Raw genomic sequence first — 21,633 nt, forward strand, 5'->3', positions numbered from 1 at the left:
TAAATATAAACTAAAAATTATGTCATCTCTCTCCTACTGATTCTAAAAAATTTCCCCTTTCTGCAACTGCTGTTTAAAATTGTTCTCCAACTCATACTTGAATATACATACATATTTCAGTTTAAACCCATACATAATTTCCATAACAACCAGTAATTTGAGAAGTTTTCTTTGTGATTGTTTTTATTATTTTTAACCACTTTAAAACCAAATTATGACCAAATGCTTTTGGTCACAGCCAAAGGCATTTAGACACAACTATATAAATAAAAGCTATAACTATGTGGTAAAATTTATAATGTTATATATTTAAAATATATATGTATGTATATGAAAACTTACCGATTTGAAAATCTTCTATAAATAGCTGCCAATATAATACAAGATATGGCAAATAATAAAGCACAAAATAATGTTAGACCAGCTAAAAATGGCGATAAAGGAACGGTTAGACCATTGGAAGCACCTGAAAGTAAAGATAGTTAAAAAAATAAAATTTTAGATTTATTATTTATAACAAGTATACAGTATATTTTAATTTAGTAGTATTGGACGGAAATCAAATCTGCAGCCTTTACATGGGGAGACAAATAGTCAACTAATTGATGAAATTCTAGAATAACAATTAAGTTATATATTTATTACTTAAATATCCTCATTTTATTTGTTAGTATTTAATGGCCATGACTTCCACAATCTCTCGCACATTCAATATCCGATCGGCTAACCCCAAATCATGATTTTTTTCAATTGTTTCGAGTGTAGAGACCACAAATGGGAGTCCGAAAGGTTCGGCATCTTCCATGCTTGTACGGCCACAACGACATTCAGTAAATCACCTTTTTACCATTGAAATTTATGGTGCAGAATTCCCATAGTATTTATCAAGCTTAGCCTTTATTTCAGTGATGTTTTTTTTCCGCAAAAAATAATGCATAATGAGCAGACGAAATTCACTTTTTTCCAATTTCTCCTCAAGTCACAAGGTGACGCAGCCTTTTAAAATTCTTGACAGGAGTAAACTGGCAGATGACTGTTGAGCAGTGCTGCCCTTTCAGTTAAGTGCCGGCAAATTCAAAAATTAGCGGACTTATTGACCCACCCTCGTCACATTTCAACTAATTAGTTAAAATTAATGCATTATAAACCTCATATAATTCCACTAAAGCGGTTTTTTCAATTTTTCGAAATTAATTATATTTTGTATTTTATGGATTTTTCAAAATCTACATATACAAGACATAATATTTTACCAGGAATTTTGAAAAACAGAAAAAAATGGTTCTTAAATTTCAACTTAGAACCCTTCACCAAATTATACTTTAAAATAAATTTTTTTTTTCAAAATTCTTTTTCTAAAATTTTTTTTTTCTAAATTATTTATTTTTTTAAAAAGTTTATTCCAATTTTTTTTTAAAATTTATAACAAAAAATTTCTTGGTGAAAAAAAAAATTCGGGTTAAAAAATATTATTCCCGATTTTCACCCATTGTAGGTCCAACTTACTATAGTCTTATATACATCGTTGAAATGGACTTTGAAATATCTATCATATCATATATCCATATTGTCTCTACTAATGACTTGGTAATCCATAAAGATAAAAAATATGCCAAAAATCATGGTTATCCCGGTTTTTTCTTTATATCTCAGCCATTTGTGGGCCGATTTCGTCGATTTTAAATAGCAACCGAGCCGGAAGAATTCCCGATATATTGATGTATAAATCATGTATGTAAGTTATTTGGAGGCTACGGAAAGTTGATTTCAACATATAGACGAACAGACGGACATGGCTATATATATACTTTGTGGGTGAAGGGTATAAAAACACTTCTTTATCCTTTGTTCCAGCTCACCTAATAACAACGCCAAGACAAACATTTTGAGAAATTCTCTTTTCGGATGGATAGAAAAATACCCCAATGTTTTAGAAAAGTTCTAACCAGGGCAAATAGAGCGTTATCGCAAACACGTTTTTGTGAATAATTAAAGGAAGAATAGCACTACTAAATCTATGGTGCTATTGCTTATCGTATAGGGTCATGGATTGTTGGGAAATCAGCGGGTCAAAAGTCGATAAATTTACAAATCCAAAAACATATATCGCTCTGGAAAATTAGGGGAATTGAATTCCAGAAAAACCTTTTGGGCCCTTATAGTTTTAGATGTCTTCTGTTTCAAAAGATATGGTTTTATGGCGTGGGTATTTAGATACCCACTTCCCTATGAAGGGGTTCTAAAACATATGAATATGAATTTTATTTTTTCCAGTAAAAATTTTAGAGTTTTTTTTAGAAAATCGTAGGAAATTCGATTTTATTATATTTATATTGAGACATTTTAGTTGGTAACATTGACAAATTATTTTTTCGCCATATACACCACCCTAATATGGTACCGTGAAATAGCTCCCAAATGAAATAACTCCCAGTGAAATAACTCCCAATGAAATAATTCCCTTCAAAAATGAAATAATTCCCAAACTTGAAATATGAAATAATTACCAAAGGGTAAAATGAAATTACTCCCAATAATCGGCGGTTTCATAATTTTAAAAATATTACTCCCAAAAAAGCGAAATAACTCCCAATGAAATAAATTCCAATAGAAATGAAATAATTCCCAATGTGAAGCTATTTATTTATTCTTCGCCTACCAAACATTTTTTGCATTGCGGGCCTATAGCGTAACACAAAGTTTTACTCCTCTGGGATGTGTCAAAAACTGGCTTCACTCAGAAAATTTGTTTTGCATTGTTTTGCAAAAGTTTTGTACATTGCCGGCCTTCGGCCGTGCGCTAAGTTTTTCTCCTCCGGGGTGTATAAAAATCTGGCTTCGCTCAAAAAAGATTTCTTTCATTGCAGAAAGGTTTTATAATATTTCAGAAAACCGATTCTCATTTCGCACCAGATTAAGTAATCGTTGCAACCTGACAAAGGCCGCCGATGTATAAATAATCTTTTCTGAGCGAAGCCTGTTTTTGAAACACCCCAGAGGAGAAAACCTTTGCGCCCGGCAAAAAACTTTTCTGAGTGAAGCCAGTTTTTTTATATTTATGGGTTCTGATATTGCAAAGTAGAACCCAACAAAAATTAAATAACTCCCAATACAGTGAAATAACTCCTAATTCCCAAAATAAAATGAAATAAAATCCAACAAAAATTGTATTGGGAGTTGTTTCATTGGGAGTTATTGCACTATGAAATAACTCCCAACAAAAAATTATGAAATAACTCCCTATGCGTTAGGAGTTGTTTCATAATGAAATAAGTCCCAAGTTGTATGGAAAATTTGTTGGGTGTTATTTCATTTTTTCGTGGGGAGTTATTTCATTTGGGAGGTATTTCACGGTACCCCCTAATATATCTATTTCATTTCTGCACTTTCTGAAGAAAAAACTAAATTCAAACACAATTTTAATTTAAGTATACTGACAACATTGTATACAGCAGTATAAGCGAAATAGTAGCTTCCTAGAGATGGCTAGGTGCTAAAATAATAAAGAAGCACCTTTACTTATAAACAACAGCTATGAAGCTGTAAAATAGGGTATAGAACTACATCCCTGACATTGCTTGTTTTTCGTATTTGAACTAAAACCAACCCACAAGGAACACAAATATGTCGTAAGATTTCATACATATGTATATAATGCAGTCATCCATAGAATACAAAAAGCAGTTTAGAAACGTACAAATGAATTTTTACCAAAGTATGTATTGTATTGCATACCATAAGGGATAGGAATAGAACTATGGAAACGGAAACAACGAATTAAAATACAAAAACGAAACTATTCCTACCAGAACAACTGCACAGCATAGAAAAAAAAATAATAAACAAAAGTCAATTGCATGTGCCTTGGAAAACAAAGGACACACACTGCTGCAAAATATTTTTAAGAAAAAGTGAAATTTTTTTCAGTTTCTCAAACAAACTAAAAACAATAGCACAACAGCAGCTCTGCTGGAAAATAAATAGTGGAAATAAATGAAAAAATTTTGAAAAAAAAGGAATAAATGCAACTTAGCTTAGAAAAATCTGTTGAAGTAGAAAGTTCTACGTAGCACACACAGTATGCCACCGAACAATAAAACGAACTAGAGATGAGTCTAACAGAGAGAAAAAAAAAGAAAAATTTTAACACAACAGCAGAAAGAACAGCATAAATATTTGTTTAACTTTATTGTTAACGAAAAAATGTTACTAGTTTTTTGTATTTTTCTTGTTTTTTTTTTCTATACAATTTTAGACAAGTGAAAAAATAGTAAATAGCAGCTCATATACTATGTAGTATACAAAAAGGAAGCAAAGTGCTAGAAGATATTTAACTTTACTTTTATTTCAATGGCAAAAGGTAAAAATTGTGTATTTTTTGGTTTTGGGAAAAAAGAAGACTGAAACTACTTAACTTTATGACTTAGAAGTTATTTAATGACATTCTTTAAAAACGTTTTAAAGTTAATTCGAAGAGTTTTTAGAGTTCCAGGTTTAATTTGATTTTGTTTCCCCTCAAAAAAGTGTTGGTGAAAAAGAGTGCGTAGGCCGTGTGGGTACTTTGCTCGATATTATATCATGTTCTATTCATAATGCCATATTAAGAGCAGTGTTAGCAGTAGAGCTTGGTTGATGGCCCTGTCGGTGGTGTTTTGTTTGAAAAGAACACCAGAATAAATGGTTAATTTTTAGCACAAGTAAATAGGATTGTTGCGCTTAGCATCTCAGAAGCTCATATTTTTGCTGCTATTGAGGTATGTTTTCGAATTTGGGAAAGAATGCGCTTCACAGTCATATCGAGCCACATGCCTAATGATGCAGGTTAAATAAAGGCCAAAAGCTTATCGCAGTTCAATTATACTTTGTTCAATTATTCACTCCTCATTACCCTAAGGGGAAGGAAACTAACACAAAACATGTCATGTTCTAATATTATATATAAAAAGCACCTGGTCTTTTAACATGATAATATCCTAGGAGGGGATATATATGTCAAAAAGTTGATGCAAATTTCCTGCAGGATAATTTCATAATAAAGACATATCAATGAGCCAAAGCCCTATGATATATATAATGAGCCAAAGCAGGAGAATTAATATGGAGATTTTAGGATGTATTAAAACTATGTTATTTTTAGACCAGCAATTTATTTTAAAATCCGTAAATAAACAGCCAAAACCATCCTCGGAAAATATATATTTTTAAATAAAAAGTTTTAAAATCGTTTGCATATATTCCAAAATTTGTATAAGATTTGCACAAATTGTAGACAGGTTTTTACACAACTTTTTTATGGCGCTACAATTTCCAGCTACATAAAAGCTACTGCAGCTGTTTTAGATGTCAGCTTATATTCAACTGTGCAAATTAAAAAAAAACTAACTACAGCCATCAAAATACAATATACATATGCAAATATAAAAACAGAAAATATGAAAAAAAAAACAGAAAATTTTTCACATGAAAAAAATATTGCATTTTAATTTTAGAACACACTCACATCAAGAGAAAAAAATATGTAAATATGAATATAGTATGTATATGTATATGATGAGATAAATATATTTTGATCTCATACAAATAAGTTCATAAGTGGAAGTTGTTTGGTTCCAGCGGAAGCTGTAAAAAAACAAACACATAGACACACATTTTTATATAACAACCATATGTATGAATGCAAAAACTGCAACACACAGCCACAGTAGAACAACAAGAAAAAAACTGTTTAAAGTCAATATCCTGTTTTGCATAATGCAATTTTTATTGATAGTTTCATTTTAGTCACATCCGCCCTAAGGTACAATATTTTATAGTTTTTATGTGTGTCTGGGTATAGGGGAGAACAAAAAAAAAATCATATTCACACAAAACAATTGTGTTTCAGTTTACGGTCTTATTAAGGGAGTGAGTAAATTGTTTTTTGTTTTAATTTATTTACAGAATATTGGTATGTTGCAACATGCTGTGGCAAATTCTTTGAGAGTTAAAATTTATATACGGGGAAATGTTTTTTAAATTGAGTTTAGTATTTAGCAATTTATATAAATTTTACCTCGTTTGCATAGAGAAGGTTGATTATGAGGTTTAAAAATATTTTTAATACAGTTTTGTTTTATTGGTATTAATGAGTTTTTAAATTTACAAATAGTCATGAAACAAATTTGTTTTATAAACGTTTAGAAAATTTACATATAATGGAAGCTTTCATTCAGAAATAATTGTTTATTAAACCTATGCATGTTAATAAGATTAAAATAATGGTAAAATTGACAAACCTCTCCAATATTGTCAGTTGTTTAAAAATACCAATGAATTCTACTGGGGTTAACCTTGCGTATGATGAATATTTATGACTTACGATTTTCATAATAAGTATACGCCTCATATGTTTCTTATAAATTTCAGTACTCACCTGTAAATTTAGCAACACCTTTAAAATTAATGTCATCAATAATAATGGGCTCTGAGCGTCCTTTAGCATTAACGGCAAATATGATCATACGATATGTGGCACTAGGATCCAAGTTATCAATAAAAAACGTCACTGGACTATTTGTATGCTGAAAGTAAAATAAAAAAACAAAAAATTATTAAGTTATTTTGTATACTACATATAAATAGAATATCATTCATTAATTCCCATATTAAACACAATATTACCCTAGAACATATAGATATGTATATGGCTTATATTTAGTTTCAAATTTTAAATTTTGTAGTTTTTTTACAATTTCTTAAGCAAGGTATGTGTATTATAGTGGTCCTTAATAAAACAATAGTGTATAATTTTTTTGCTATTTCGAAAAAATTGAGTTTAAAATTTTTGTGTTAGTAGACATATAGAACAAAAATAATATTTCAATTGATCTTTTGATCCACTTTGTGGAAGTAGAATTTCACCAAATTTTTAAAAAGTATGTTTTTGTGAATTTTTTGTTTGACAGTTTAGAAAGAAAAATGACTGTTGTTCTTGTGTTATTGTAGTTGTTGAAGTTACGCTGCCACCTGCTTAATACATCTTGGTCTAATGGCATTAAAAGTATAAAGTGTTACATAACAAATGTTGCTGGTTTATTTATACATAATCTATAAGTTGTTTCGAACAACATGTCATGATTTTTAAAGTTTCGTACCAAATATGACATGATATAGCAGTTTATTTATTTCATGGTTGTCAATATTATACATTTTGGGCATTTCAAAGTTATATGTAATTTCACTATTAAATATATTGCAGTTTTGCCTTCAAATCATGAAGTGCATTTTTATATATTTTAAGACGAGCTTTAGGTGCTATTTTTCTATAGCAAACGAGTGCTTTGAGAGGACGTTTTACATGTATTTTGTTTTTGTTACAATAACAGAACACATGTTAAATTTCCACTCAAAAAACAGCACATTATTTTGTATGAATGACAATATTTTATGACATAATTTCTACAAATTACGCTCAAAAGAGTAACATTAAACCATAGAGAAGCATAGAGCGGAAACTAGAAAAAAACTCAAACAAAAAAATTACTCAAAATTATCACACATACGAATGTAGTTTTTGTTTTCACATAGTTTTTTCTACTAATACATTCTCACCACTTAGGTTTCTGACAACTGAGTTAGATCTTTGACAGTTTCCGCTCTATATATATTCTCTATGCATTTCTCATTTTCCATGGAATATGATTTTACCACCTAAAAGTATACTTCATTTTTGCTTACATTTATTCGGCGAAAATTTCACTAAATTTTCTACATGATAAATCACACTATAACTCATTAAATTAGTTTTCAAATATGTGACTAAGGATTAATAAAGACATAATTATTATCATATATTTAAACAAATTCAAATCAAATCAAATAAGTTCCTGTAATTTGTTGACAATTACAGTTGTCAGTGACAACTTCGCACACCCCAAAAATGAAATGATATCACAAATAAATACTTATTTTGATTACAAAACTTATTTTTTACAAGGGATACAAAAATTTGAGAAACATAACAAATGGGACATATTTCTAAAAAAACAGTTCAAGGACGTACTTAATTCATGGTTATTGATTGTTGGTCTACTAAATAGATTTTGTTAATCTTCAATATAAAATTTCTTAAATTAATAACTATCGTGTGGGATAACGTCAATTTATTTCGGTTTCATATCTGCAGGACTAATACCGGGGGTTATTTCGAAATATAGACGAAGAGATACCGGAATAACTTTTGTGTTTAAGATGGATAGTATTTATAATTCGGCATACAATAATATAGAATTGTGTATGGTTTTATAATTGCAATCATGCTACATAATTACTATTTTAAAATTTCATATTAAAATGCTGTTTCAAGGAAACATTTCAAGAGTACTACTAGTTTTAAAACTCCCACGGTTGTTCGACTCTAGCTCTCATAGTTGAAAATTGCTGATAAAATTTCATATTTTAGAAAACAAACTTTGTTTGTTGGTGCAAACAAAAATTGCTGGCAAAAAAAAATCAAATTACCTATAAAATAAAGCACTACATAAATACAGCAAAAATATACACTAGCATTAAACAGCACAGAAAAAAACGAAGAATAAGTAAATATTTCTATGCCAGTTTCTTGAATTTTCATTTTGCTTAGAAAATTAAAAGTTTGTAGAAAGTTTTTTAATTTCGCCAATTGATATTTTGCTGCCAAACCATACAAACATACATTCGAGAGATAAGTTTTGGTTTTCATTCTAAGGATATATCTGACATACGTACATATATGTTATATAACGAATAAATGAAAGAAAATAAAACCAGTACCCACACACATGAATGAAATGGAAAACAAAATAATAATGAACAAATTCAAAAGAAAGTTTTGCATGTGTAAAAGTCGAAAACAAGTACAGTGTCGGTAAAAACTCATTTGGAAAATAATAACTTTTATACTATTCCTAGAGTTTCAACCCTGATTTAACGAAACTATGAATATATTTTAACTTAAAAAGTAAGAAAATTAATAAAACAATAAATGCGACAAAACTGGTTATGTTTAGAAAAGAAAATAAACAAGTAAGAGAGCTATATTCGCCTGTATTGAACATTATATACCCTTCACCAAATTATACTTTAACATACAAATTTTAATATTTTTGGTAAAAAAAAAATCGGGTTAAAAAATATTTTTCTCGATTTTGACCCAGTATAGGACCGAATTACTATGGCGTTATATAAGTTGTTGCAAAGTTCTTTGAAATATCTATAATTAGATATACATACTGTCTATATTAATGACATAGTAATCCACGTACAGATCAAAAATATGTCAAAAATTTAGGTTGTCGTGGTTTTATCCTTATATCTCAGCCATATGTGGGCCAATTTTCTCTATTTTAAAAAGTAACCAAACCGGGAATATAGCTGATATATTAATAATGTATGTGAGTTATTTGAGGGCTACGGAAAATTTATTTCAACATACATACTTTGCAAATGAAAAAATCCGAATTGGTGTGGCCAGCATATTTATGGGTAATAGCTAATAAAAAGGTAAATCGCGAATTGGCACATCAATATTCAAAAAAACTGTATCAAGCTATAAATTAGGCATGGCCATCTAGTCCAATGACAACAAAACATAATATAATTAGTTGTGCGGCAGTTGTGGATAATTGCGGTTATGCAACAAAATATAGGAATGTGTTATGAATGGTCTTTTATTAAGCTTCCTTCCTTCATATTACAATAAAACAAATAGTTTGAGAGATATCATTGACATTTTTTATTCGCACAGTGGCGCTCGCAGAACAAGTGAGGTTGCAAAAATCCAAATTTCATGCGCCCCTAAAAAATATTGAATAAACCTCTTACAGTAAATTGTCCAACGATTACAAAAATGCTACTCTTATTACAATCTGATTTTTGATTCAAAATATACAGCCCTTCAAAGTTGACTGATTTTCAGTTTTCAAAAAACAGAAAATTTTTAGGTAATTTAGTTCGCTTTCAGATACAATATATCGAAAACTATGTATCTGATCGTCATTATTTTTGATTCTTTTGATAGATATATATATTAAGAAAAAAATAAACAAAAATTGTACTGTTTGATTTGTTTTTGTCCAGGTACATCGATATTTACCAACTATCCATTTTTTCAATATTTCTCAACTTTGAAGGAAAATAAAAAAAACTATCAATTTCTATATTTGGCATATTTTCAAAATAAGTTCTTTGATTACTCCTTTACCTAATGCAAAAATTCCCAGCTGCCTGTCCTGGTCTCATTTTTAGCTAGAGCTAAAATTTTGAATAAAGACATGGTTCCAAACGATATTTACCAACTATAAATTTTTTCAATATTTCTCAACTTTGATGGAAAATAAAAAAACTATCAATTTCTATATTTGTCATATTTTCAAAATAAGTTCTTTGATTATTACTTTATCTAATGCAAAAATTTCCAGCTGCCCGTTCTTGTCCCATTTTTTGCTAGAGGTAAAATTTTGAAAAAACACATGCTTTCAAAAATTATATATGACCGTGAAAAACCATCCAAAAATTTATTTTTTCAAAAAAAAATTTTTTTTATCTTTTCTGGAATAATTTAAAATCACAAAAGCCATTAAAAAGAAACATAACAAATTAAAAAATTTTAAAAAATATTTTATTTTACTTCCCATAAAATTGATTTTTCCACAAATTTCAACTTTGCTAACCCATAAGTATGCACCTGAAAGTCGTCGAACCGTTTTCAAAAACTCTTTTCATAGGCTGATCAATTGTCTATTTTATGCATTATATATTTTTTGATTATCTCATTTGGTTCAAAAGTTATGATTTTTGCAACGAAAAAACTCAAATGGCACCACTGTGATTCGTTTGATAGATTCTGGCTCATAAATCAGGCTGAATTGGACCGATGGTATGGATTAGGTTGGCTTTTAGGGCTGCTGTTGTTTACGGTTTATTCGCATAGATCTGCGACTTAAGAAAATTCCACAATAAAAAGAATAACATGGTGAAAACGCACGATGTCGGTTAAAACCACTTGTCCTTGTTGTTCATATTATCCAATTCAGCCCAAAAGAAATTCGTACCCATCGACCTATAGCGCTCGCTGTTGATGGTGATGGCCTGCTCAAGAATTATGGACCGCTGACACCATCAGCCCCAAATTCACGACAAACAATGACTTTTTTTGGGATGGGCGATCTTGGATCTCATGTGGATAGGTATCATCCTAAATTTAGCATGGGAGTCACCATAAAATGGGCGAAACGCGCGGATCATTGCCCGTATAGAACACCCATTTTCATAGAAGAATTTTATCATTGCACGTGTTGTTGAAAGCTATATCCTCCTTCAGCTGTCATATATTCTGTTGCATGATTTTTTGCATTTTTTTTACTTTTTGTTAATTTTTTTTAATAATATCATTAAAAATACTGAAATTAAATTTCTTTGTTAATAACACTGAGAATGTATTTTTATTTCCAAATGTTGTAAGCAGAATTTTGTCCAATATGTTTAGACCATTACTGTACGTACATATGTGCATACAAACGTTAGAATAATAACTTTAACAAAACTTAAACTAAACTACAAGCATCATTTTTACTTTAATGTAATTAACTAACAAAAATTACTTATACATATGGGGGATTTCATGTCAAGTCAACCAACTTTTCAAATCGATGTCTTCTGATCGGGATGGAATTTAAACCAAGTTTACCCCTATTGGATAGTAATTCAGATCGTTCAAGAATTCTCAGAGTTATAGGTGGTCAAAATTTGACATTGTGGCCAAACATGTGGTTTTTCTCATCCAAAATCTGTCGCAAATAGTTTCTTGACCGATCTTGTTGACAAATTGTGTCTGAGTTACTATCTAATAGGGATAATCTTGGAGCAAATTTCATCCCAATCGGAAGACATTGATTTTAAAAGTTGGTTCACTTGACATGAAATCGCCCATATGTATGTAGGTACTCGTATTTTCGACATTTCCAACAACTTTTGTTTTTAAAATTTTCCATTTTCAGATATTTTCGCAAGGATAGACTTTGTTTGTGTATGTTCCAGCTTTATGTATTAAGGTGGTTGACAAATTTATCAGTGTGTGGTAACTGTGTGTGTGTAATAAACTTACCTGCAAAGTTATATTCCGTGCTAAACGCAAATTGTTTAATTCAACTAATTCCAACATGAAACTCTGTGGTAGACCACCATCGAAACCTTCAATGCAATCAACTTGTAGGGAATCTGCAGATTGGTTTGTTATTGAACAATTCTGTAGTGGAAATGGACGTCCTAAAAGTAATTGATAAGTTTTGGTTTTTATTAATTAATTAATTAAACAAAATTGAAGTTTTTCTTGTTACATTTGTAAGATGATTTGTGAAAAGGATAAGTTTGAAAAATATTTTGTGTGTGTATAATAACTATTATAAGATAAAAGAGTTACATACCTGCTGCTACTACTTGAAAGACACAGGGTGATTTTTGCATACCAATTGAATTGCGGGCCCAACAAGAAATTGTACCATAATCCAAGTCTGTAGTGGGGGTATAGTTTAAACGTGACATGCCAGTCTGCAAAAAATTAAATATAATTAGTTAAGAAATATCATAAATAAGGAGATTTGTTTGGTCTTAATTTACACAAAAATATAAAAAATTCTTTTAAAATATTATAAAGAAAAAAACCTTTGAAATCTTCTACATCACTCACGTACATTGTTTTCTAAAATTTTCTCTATTCCAATTAATGTTAACATTAAATTATTTTCCAATCAAAACTTTTCACAACTCACACACAATAACGAAAAAAAATTTAATAAGTTCTTGTGAACAATTTTTAAAAATGTAATAAAACAAAAAAAAAATACCAAAAAAAGGAAAATTCGAATATTATGCAATCATAAAAATCTGTCTAATTTTTATTCATTGATTTTGTGTTTTTTTTTTTTCTTTTTATTATTTCTGTGGTTTACCACCAAACAACAATACATAAAAATTATGCAAAAAAGCACAAATTTCATGAAACAAACAATCAAACAAAATATAAAATCATCAAAACTTTTGCCATTAACACAAATTTTAAAGCATTTATTTTAATGGCAACTAAAAGCATACTTTACTCTCAAACAAAAAACAAAACAACAAATACCGTAAAAACAAATAGAACTAAGTTTAAACTAAAAAAAAAAACAGAAAATATTTACAAATAAATAGCTACATACACTACACATTTCCCCAGTGATATTCCCGATATACGAAACCAAAAAGCAAAAACAACAAAACTGAAAATGGAAAATTTCTGTTCAAAAAAAAAACCTTCAATATGATGTTGTTGTAGCCATATTAGAATGGCTTAATACAACAAATTGTTATAATGTTTATGCAAAAAAAAAAAAAAAAAAAAAAAACATAAATATGGTATACATTTTGTTGTATAAATTTTCCCTAAAGTATAATTGAGGGATGGATTAGAAATAATGAAAAAAATTACTCGCAATCTATTAAATTTGAAAACCAATATTTACAACAAAAAAATATATACAAATATAGAGAAAAGTACTGAAAAACTGTTTGCCAAAGTGTGTTTAGTTTAGTGACATAAATATGCAAATTGGGAATAAGTTTTGTTCTAAATAAACCAACAAAAATGAGTTTTTGCTTTTGATGGGGTTGATCTACATTTGACTATTTATAATCATAATCACTATATTTTGCTATTTGCTTTAGTTGTAATTGGAGTTATATCAAGAAATGGATGAACCATAAATTGATGAAAATATAAAATGTTAAAATAACAATTTATTTATACCCTTCATTGTGTCTGAAGGTTGTTTCTACAATATTAATTTGCAACCTTATAAATTAATAATGGAAAAGTGGATCCTTATATATAAGGAAGTTGATTTAAGGATGTCTGTCTAAAGAGTGTACCAAAAAAAAGGTGAAATAAAAACAAGTAATGATCAAAAAAATTTTCTTTTAAATTTTTCAATAATTTATTTTCGTGAATGATTTTCAGAAGAAGGCCTTATATGTAAGCTATGACTAATTACGGACCGCTCGTCAAAAATTTAGGTCGTGTGATTTATTATACCCTACACCACCATAGTGGGGAGGGTATTATGCGTTTGTGCAGATGTTTGTAACGCCCAAAAATATTAGTCTAACACCCACCTTAAAGTATACCGATCGACTTAGAATCACTTTCTGAGTCGATTAAACGATGTCCGTCCGTCCGTCCGTCCGTCTGGTTGGCTGGCTGGCTGGCTGGCTGGCTGGCTGGCTGGCTGGCTGGCTGTCCATGTAAACCTTGTGCGCAGAGTACAGGTCGCAATTTTGAAGATATTTCGATCAAATTTGGTGTATATTACTTTTTCGGCCCAAGGACCAAGCCTATTGAAACTGGCTGAAATCGGTCCATTATTTCACCTAGCCCCCATACAAATGTCCCCTCGAAATTAGACTTTATCGGTCATAAACGTTTAATTTATCTATGTATCTACACAAATTTCGTTCCAAATAAGTTTTATATATACAAAATTCATGTCACCAAATTTTGTTACGATCGGTCCATAATTAGTCATAGCTCCCATATAGACCCGCTTCCGAAAATCACTTTAACGTGCATAAATCGCTTAAAAATGTTGGTATACACACAAAATTCAACATAGTTAACTTTAATATAGACATAAATCACACGACCTAATTTTATGGTGATCGGTCCATAATTGGTCATAGCTCCCATATAAGGCCCACTTCCGAAAATCACTCAAAAATGTAAATTATTGATATTTTAAAAGAAAAATATTTTTACTCATTTACTTGGTGTAGGGTATTATATGGTCGGGCTTGACCGACCATACTTTCTTACTTGTTTCTATACTAGAATTATTTCTGTTGAAGTTTATGTGTATTTATGCTCGTTAAAGTGATTTTCAGAAGCGGGACTAATATGGGAGTTATGACTAATTATTGACCGATCGTCAAAAAATTAGGTAATATGAATTTCGTATATATAAAAATTAATTGGAGCAAAACTTGTGTAGATAATTATATAAATTAAACAGTTATGACCGAAAAAGTCCAATTTTGGAAGACCGATGTTAGCTAGTTTGAATAGACTTGATCCTTGGACCGAAAAAATGTAATGTACCAAATTTTATAGAAATATATTCAGAACTTTACTTTGCGTACAAGATTTACATGGATAGCCAGACGGACGGACATCGTTTAATCGACGCAGAAAGTGATTCTAAGTCGATCGGTACACTTTGGGTGGGTGTTAGACTAATATTTTTGGGGGTTACAAACGAATTATACCCTCCCCACTATGGTCGTATAAATTTATTCAAATATTGTACAAATTCATTAAATTTTAAAATATTGGCATATTACTCCGTATTTATAAATTTCGCCACTTTTTCCGGAAATGTCCGTGCGTTCGTTCGTCTGGCTGGTTGGCTGGTTGGCTGGCTGTCCATGTAAACCTTGTGCGCAGAGTACAGGTCGCAATTTTGAAGATATTTCGATAAAATTTGGTACATATTATTTTTTCGGCCAAAGAATGAAGCCTATTGAAACTGGCTGAAATCGGTCCTAGCCCCCATACAAATGTCCTCTCGAAATTGGACTTTATCGGTCATAATTGTTTAATTTATATATGTATCTGCACAAATTTCGCTCCAAATAAGTTTTATATATGGGGCATTTCATGTCAAGTGAACCAACTTTTGAAATCGATGTCTTCCGATCGGGATGAAATTTGCACCAAGGTTAGCTCTATTGGATAGTAACTCAGACACAATTTTTCAACAACATCGGTCGAGAACTCTCTGAGTTATAGGGGGTAAAATTTAGACAATTTGGTCAAACAGGGGTTTTTTCTTATCCATGTAACTTATTACCTATTGTTCTTAGCAAAATGTGTCCCAAATAGTATAGATAGCTATTTCTTCGATCTTTCGAAAAAAAATATTTAAAAAAAAAAATAAAAAATTTTTAATATTTTTTTTCCGAAATCAAAAACTTTTTTGACTTCCACTCTAGGGACTAAAAATATCTTAAAGGAATGGACCTAGGCTTTCTTTTGAGCAAAAAAAAAATTAAAAAAGGGCCCATATTGGAAAAAAATTTTGATTTTGCAAAAAAAAATTAAAAAATTGTATGTCTTGCGTTACAAAATATTTATTTTGATAGATATCCCACTCGCATCCCACTAAGGGACTAAAAATATCTTAAAGGAATGGACCTAAGCTTTCTTTTGACTACAAAAAAAATTTTAAAAAAAGGGCCCATTTGGAAAAAAAATCGTATTTGCAAAAAAAAAAAGTCAAAAATTGTAAGTCTTGAGTTAAAAAATATTTATTTTGATAGATATCCCACTCGCATCCCACTAAGCGACCAAAAGGGTCTTCAAGGATAATATCTAAGCTTTTGTTTGACCTAAAAAAAAGATTAAAAAAGGGTCCATTTTGAAAAAAAAAGTCAACAAAGTTTTTGATTTTGCAAAAAAAGTCAAAAATTTTATGTTTTGAGTTACAAAATATTTATTTTGATAGATATCCCACTCGCATCCCACTAAGCGACCAAGTAGGTGTTCAAGGAAAATATCTAAACTTTATTTTAAGAAAAAAAAAAAAGGCGTATTTTAAAAAAAAGTCAAAAAAGTTTTTGATTTCGGAAAAAAAATATTAAAAATTTTTTATTTTTTTTTTTTAAATATTTTTTTTCGAAAGATCGAAGAAATAGCTATCTATACTATTTGGGACACATTTTGCTAAGAACAATAGGTAATAAGTTACATGGATAAGAAAAAACCCCTGTTTGACCAAATTGTCAAAATTTTACCCCCTATAACTCAGAGAGTTCTCGACCGATGTTGTTGAAAAATTGTGTCTGAGTTACTATCCAATAGAGCTAACCTTGGTGCAAATTTCATCCCGATCGGAAGACATCGATTTCAAAAGTTGGTTCACTTGACATGAAATCCCCCATATACATATTTTTAACAAATGTTCATTTGTTTTTAAAGTCATGAATAAATGAACAACTAACTTTTTTTGTTTAGTTGGTAACAAAAGAAAAGTTTTGTTTGCAACAGCGTGCTGCAAAATGAACAACGAAGAAAATCAGAGTGAACATTTCATGATTAAATTGGTATTCTATACTAATTAAATTTTTTCAATTATTACTTGAGCATCTGATGACTTAAAGGTTACAAAGAAACAGTAAAAACAGTAGAGAAAGGGCCAGCAACAAACAAGTAGAAAAAATATATTTACAAAATTCAAAAAAAATTATTGTTTTGTTTCTCTTTTTTCTTTGAAGAAATTGCAAAAAAATATATAATGAATTCATAGAGAATGGTTGGTTGTTAACATAATAAAAAACTCAGTATATCCGTTTCCGGTTTCAGTATTTTTTTCTTTTTTGTATTCTTTTTGTATATTTGGATAATTTTTGTCTTATTTTCCGTTATTTCTATAGTTCGTTTTTGAAACAAACTTGTATCTAGAACAAAACAATAAAGAAAACAAAAATACCAGCAAGGAAATCTAAAAAAAAAAAATTGCAGAAAATAGCACGCGATGTATTCATTAACAAGTGAAAAAGTTTGTTTGTAATGTGTTTGTGTTACAACTCCGGTCAAAATATTGTTGTTTCTTCTGGTAGAGTTGAATATCGTGTTAGAGAAAACAGCAAGAGAGAAGAAATCATAAAAAGCCACCTCATAAAATATAATATTTTAAACATGCAGGAAATGTAAAGCAACCAATCTGAAATTATTAACATAAAGCGTAAACAACAAGTAAACTTAACAAAATTACAAAACAATATATTAATGTAATTAAGAATTTTTCATACAATCTGAGCTTTTAATTTCAGCTAAAGAAAAATGTTTGAGGAAGGACTTAGAGGGTGTCAAATTTCCACCAGAGGTTCACTGTTGACCAGAAATGTTTGATGTTGAAAATGAGCAAAATCAAAACATCCAAAATAATATTTTAGAACAAAGGTTGTATAATGTTTGCATATAGAGTTTGTTTTATAGAGTTATACTTATAAAATAAGATTCAAATGATGTTTAATTATTAAAAAAATAAAATAACGAATTGGCTAGAATGAGCAATTTTTACATCCTTCACCAAAAAAATATGGGGAGTGGGAGTATATTTATTTTGTCACTCCGTTTGTAACACATCGAAATAATATACATATCGCCAGGCCATCTTCACTTTTGCAAGATGGTTCATATTTGCGAATGGCATCTAATTCCCATCTACAGCTAGAGAAATCCCCAAATTATTATGCAGTTGAATTAGAATTTAGACACTACCCTGTTGACTTAGATTTCAACTCTGTGTAGATAGATAAAATACGTTAAAAAACAAAAGTAAGGTGTTCATACTAAGTCCATATTTTAGAGTAGCCAATGGAAGTGAAAGGATGTTCATATTTTCGCGAGTGCCCTGTATATGCAAAATTTTAATATTAATATGAAACAAGTAAGAAAATATGGTCGGTCAAGCCCGACCATATAATACTCTACACCAAGTAAATGAGCAAAAGCATTTTTCTTTTAAAATATCAATAATTTATATTCGTGAGTGATTGAAGTGGGCCTTATATGGGAGCTATGACCAATTATGGACTGATTACCATAAAATTAGGTCGTGTGATTTACGTATATATGAAAGTTATTTAAAGTGAATTTTGTGTGTATACCAACATTTTTAAGAAATTTATGTACATTAAAGTGATTTTTGGAAGCGGGTCTATATGTGAGCTATGACGAATTATGGACCGATGGTAACGAAATTTGGTGATATGAATTTCGTATATATGAAACTTATTGGGAGCGAAATTTGTGGAGATACATATGGGGCATTTCATGTCAAGTGAACCAACTTTTGAAATCGATGTCTTCCGATCGGGATGAAATTTGCACCAAGGTTTGGATAGTAACTCAGACACAATTTTTCAACAACATCGGTCGAGAACTCTCTGAGTTATAGGGGGTAAAATTTTGACAATTTGGTCAAACAGGGGTTTTTTCTTATCCATGTAACTTATTACCTATTGTTCTTAGCAAAATGTGTCCCAAATAGTATAGATAGCTATTTCTTCGATCTTTCGAAAAAAAATATTTAAAAAAAAAAATAAAAAATTTTTAATATTTTTTTTCCGAAATCAAAAACTTTTTTGACTTTTTTTAAAATTTTTTCTCTTTTTTTTTTTTTTTTTTTTTTTCTTAAAATAAAGTTTAGATATTTTCCTTGAACACCTACTTGGTCGCTTAGTGGGATGCGAGTGGGATATCTATCAAAATAAATATTTTGTAACTCAAAACATAAAATTTTTGACTTTTTTTGCAAAATCAAAAACTTTGTTGACTTTTTTTTTCAAAATGGACCCTTTTTTAATCTTTTTTTTTAGGTCAAACAAAAGCTTAGATATTATCCTTGAAGACCCTTTTGGTCGCTTAGTGGGATGCGAGTGGGATATCTATCAAAATAAATATTTTGTAACTCAAGATATACAATTTTTGATTTTTTCGCAAAATCAAAAACTTTTTTGACTTTTTTTTAAAATGGGCCCTTTTTGTAATTTTTTTTTTTGCTATAAAGAAAGCTTAGGCCTATTCCTTTAAGATGGTTTTGATCGCTTAGTGGGATGCGAGTGGGATATATATCAAAATAAATGTTTTGTAACTCAAGACATACAATTTTTGTGTTAAAACATTTATTTTGATAGATATCCCACTCGCATCCCACTAAGGGACTAAAAATATCTTAAAGGAATGGACCTAGGCTTTCTTTTGAGCAAAAAAAAAAATTAAAATAGGGCCCATATTGGAAAAAAATTTTGATTTTGCAAAAAAAAATTAAAAAATTGTATGTCTTGCGTTACAAAATATTTATTTTGATAGATATCCCACTCGCATCCCACTAAGGGACTAAAAATATCTTAAAGGAATGGACCTAAGCTTTCTTTTGACTACAAAAAAAATTTTAAAAAAAGGGCCCATTTGGAAAAAAAATCGTATTTGCAAAAAAAAAAGTCAAAAATTGTAAGTCTTGAGTTAAAAAATATTTATTTTGATAGATATCCCACTCGCATCCCACTAAGCGACCAAAAGGGTCTTCAAGGATAATATCTAAGCTTTTGTTTGACCTAAAAAAAAAGATTAAAAAAGGGTCCATTTTGAAAAAAAAAGTTAACAAAGTTTTTGATTTTGCAAAAAAAGTCAAAAATTTTATGTTTTGAGTTACAAAATATTTATTTTGATAGATATCCCACTCGCATCCCACTAAGCGACCAAGTAGGTGTTCAAGGAAAATATCTAAACTTTATTTTAAGAAAAAAAAAAAAAAAAAAAAAAAAGGACGCATTTTAAAAAAAAGTCAAAAAAGTTTTTGATTTCGGAAAAAAATATTAAAAATTTTTTATTTTTTTTTTAAATATTTTTTTTCGAAAGATCGAAGAAATAGCTATCTATACTATTTGGGACACATTTTGCTAAGAACAATAGGTAATAAGTTACATGGATAAGAAAAAACCCCTGTTTGACCAAATTGTCAAAATTTTACCCCCTATAACTCAGAGAGTTCTCGACCGATGTTGTTGAAAAATTGTGTCTGAGTTACTATCCAATAGAGGAAGACATCGATTTCAAAAGTTGGTTCACTTGACATGAAATGCCCCATATATAAATTAAAAATTCATGACCGATAAAGTCCAATTTCGGGAGGAAATTTGTATGGGGGCTAGGTGAAATAATGGACCGATTCCAGCCAGTTTAAATGGGCTGGGTCCTTGGGTCGAAAAAATTATATGTACCAAACTGTACTCTGCGCACAAGGTTTACACGGACAGCCAGACGCACGGACATCGTTTAATCGACTCAGAAAGTGATTCTAAGCCGATCGGTATACTTTAAAGTGGGCGTCAGACCAATATTATTGGGCGTTACAAATATCTGCACAAACGCATTATACCCTCCCACTATGGTGGTGTAGGGTATAATAAATTTGTGAAACTCCTTAACATATAATAAATTTGTGAAACTCCTTAACATTCTGCATTATTGCACAGAAATATGTAGATTTATTTATATTAAAGAAAATTACAGTCAAAAACAATATTTCGGAGATTTGGGTCAAATTGACGCACAAACTTTTTAGTTTTTGTAAAAAAATTGTCGTTGTAATGAGATATAAATGACAAAAATTAACGTGTCTCAGGCCACTTGAACAAGAAATTTATGGAAAATATTAACATATTTTGAAAAATATCAAAATAAAAGGTTATTTTCACTTAAAATATATCCGTATTTGCTTGTGTATGAGTCTCTGTCTTCGCAGGTATGACCAACAAAATTATATTTTTTAACGGCAGTTTCAAATCTCCATTTTCAAATTATTAAAACATTTTGTTAAACAAATTTCAGAATTTGTTGATCATCACTTTGGGATTTATTGAGATTATAATAGGAAATAAAAATATGAAAAAATTATGTCAATACCATCTACAGATTTTCCGTACCTGCGATTTCAATTTTGCGATTTTCGAGAAAAAAATGTATATTTGTCTCAGCATTATTTACGCTTATTTTAGGTCTGTTGTAAAAAAGTTTACAAA

At 29.8% G+C, this 21,633-nt stretch overlaps 1 protein-coding gene across 1 annotated transcript in view; it reads right to left on the reverse strand.

Annotated features, from left to right (window-relative positions):
* side-IV (sidestep IV) overlaps nt 1-21,633 on the reverse strand; it is a 125,238-nt gene that overhangs the window by 10,374 nt on the left and 93,231 nt on the right. The window contains exons 11-14 of the mRNA XM_065503064.1: nt 12,441-12,564; nt 12,122-12,282; nt 6,413-6,560; nt 343-466 (exon numbers count right to left, since the gene is read on the reverse strand). Of these exons, the coding sequence (XP_065359136.1) occupies nt 343-466; nt 6,413-6,560; nt 12,122-12,282; nt 12,441-12,564 (557 nt within the window). The remainder of the gene's footprint in view (nt 1-342; nt 467-6,412; nt 6,561-12,121; nt 12,283-12,440; nt 12,565-21,633) is intronic.

Source organism: Calliphora vicina, chromosome 1 (assembly GCF_958450345.1).
Source record: "Calliphora vicina chromosome 1, idCalVici1.1, whole genome shotgun sequence".
In the NCBI taxonomy this organism is placed as follows: domain Eukaryota; kingdom Metazoa; phylum Arthropoda; class Insecta; order Diptera; family Calliphoridae; genus Calliphora; species Calliphora vicina.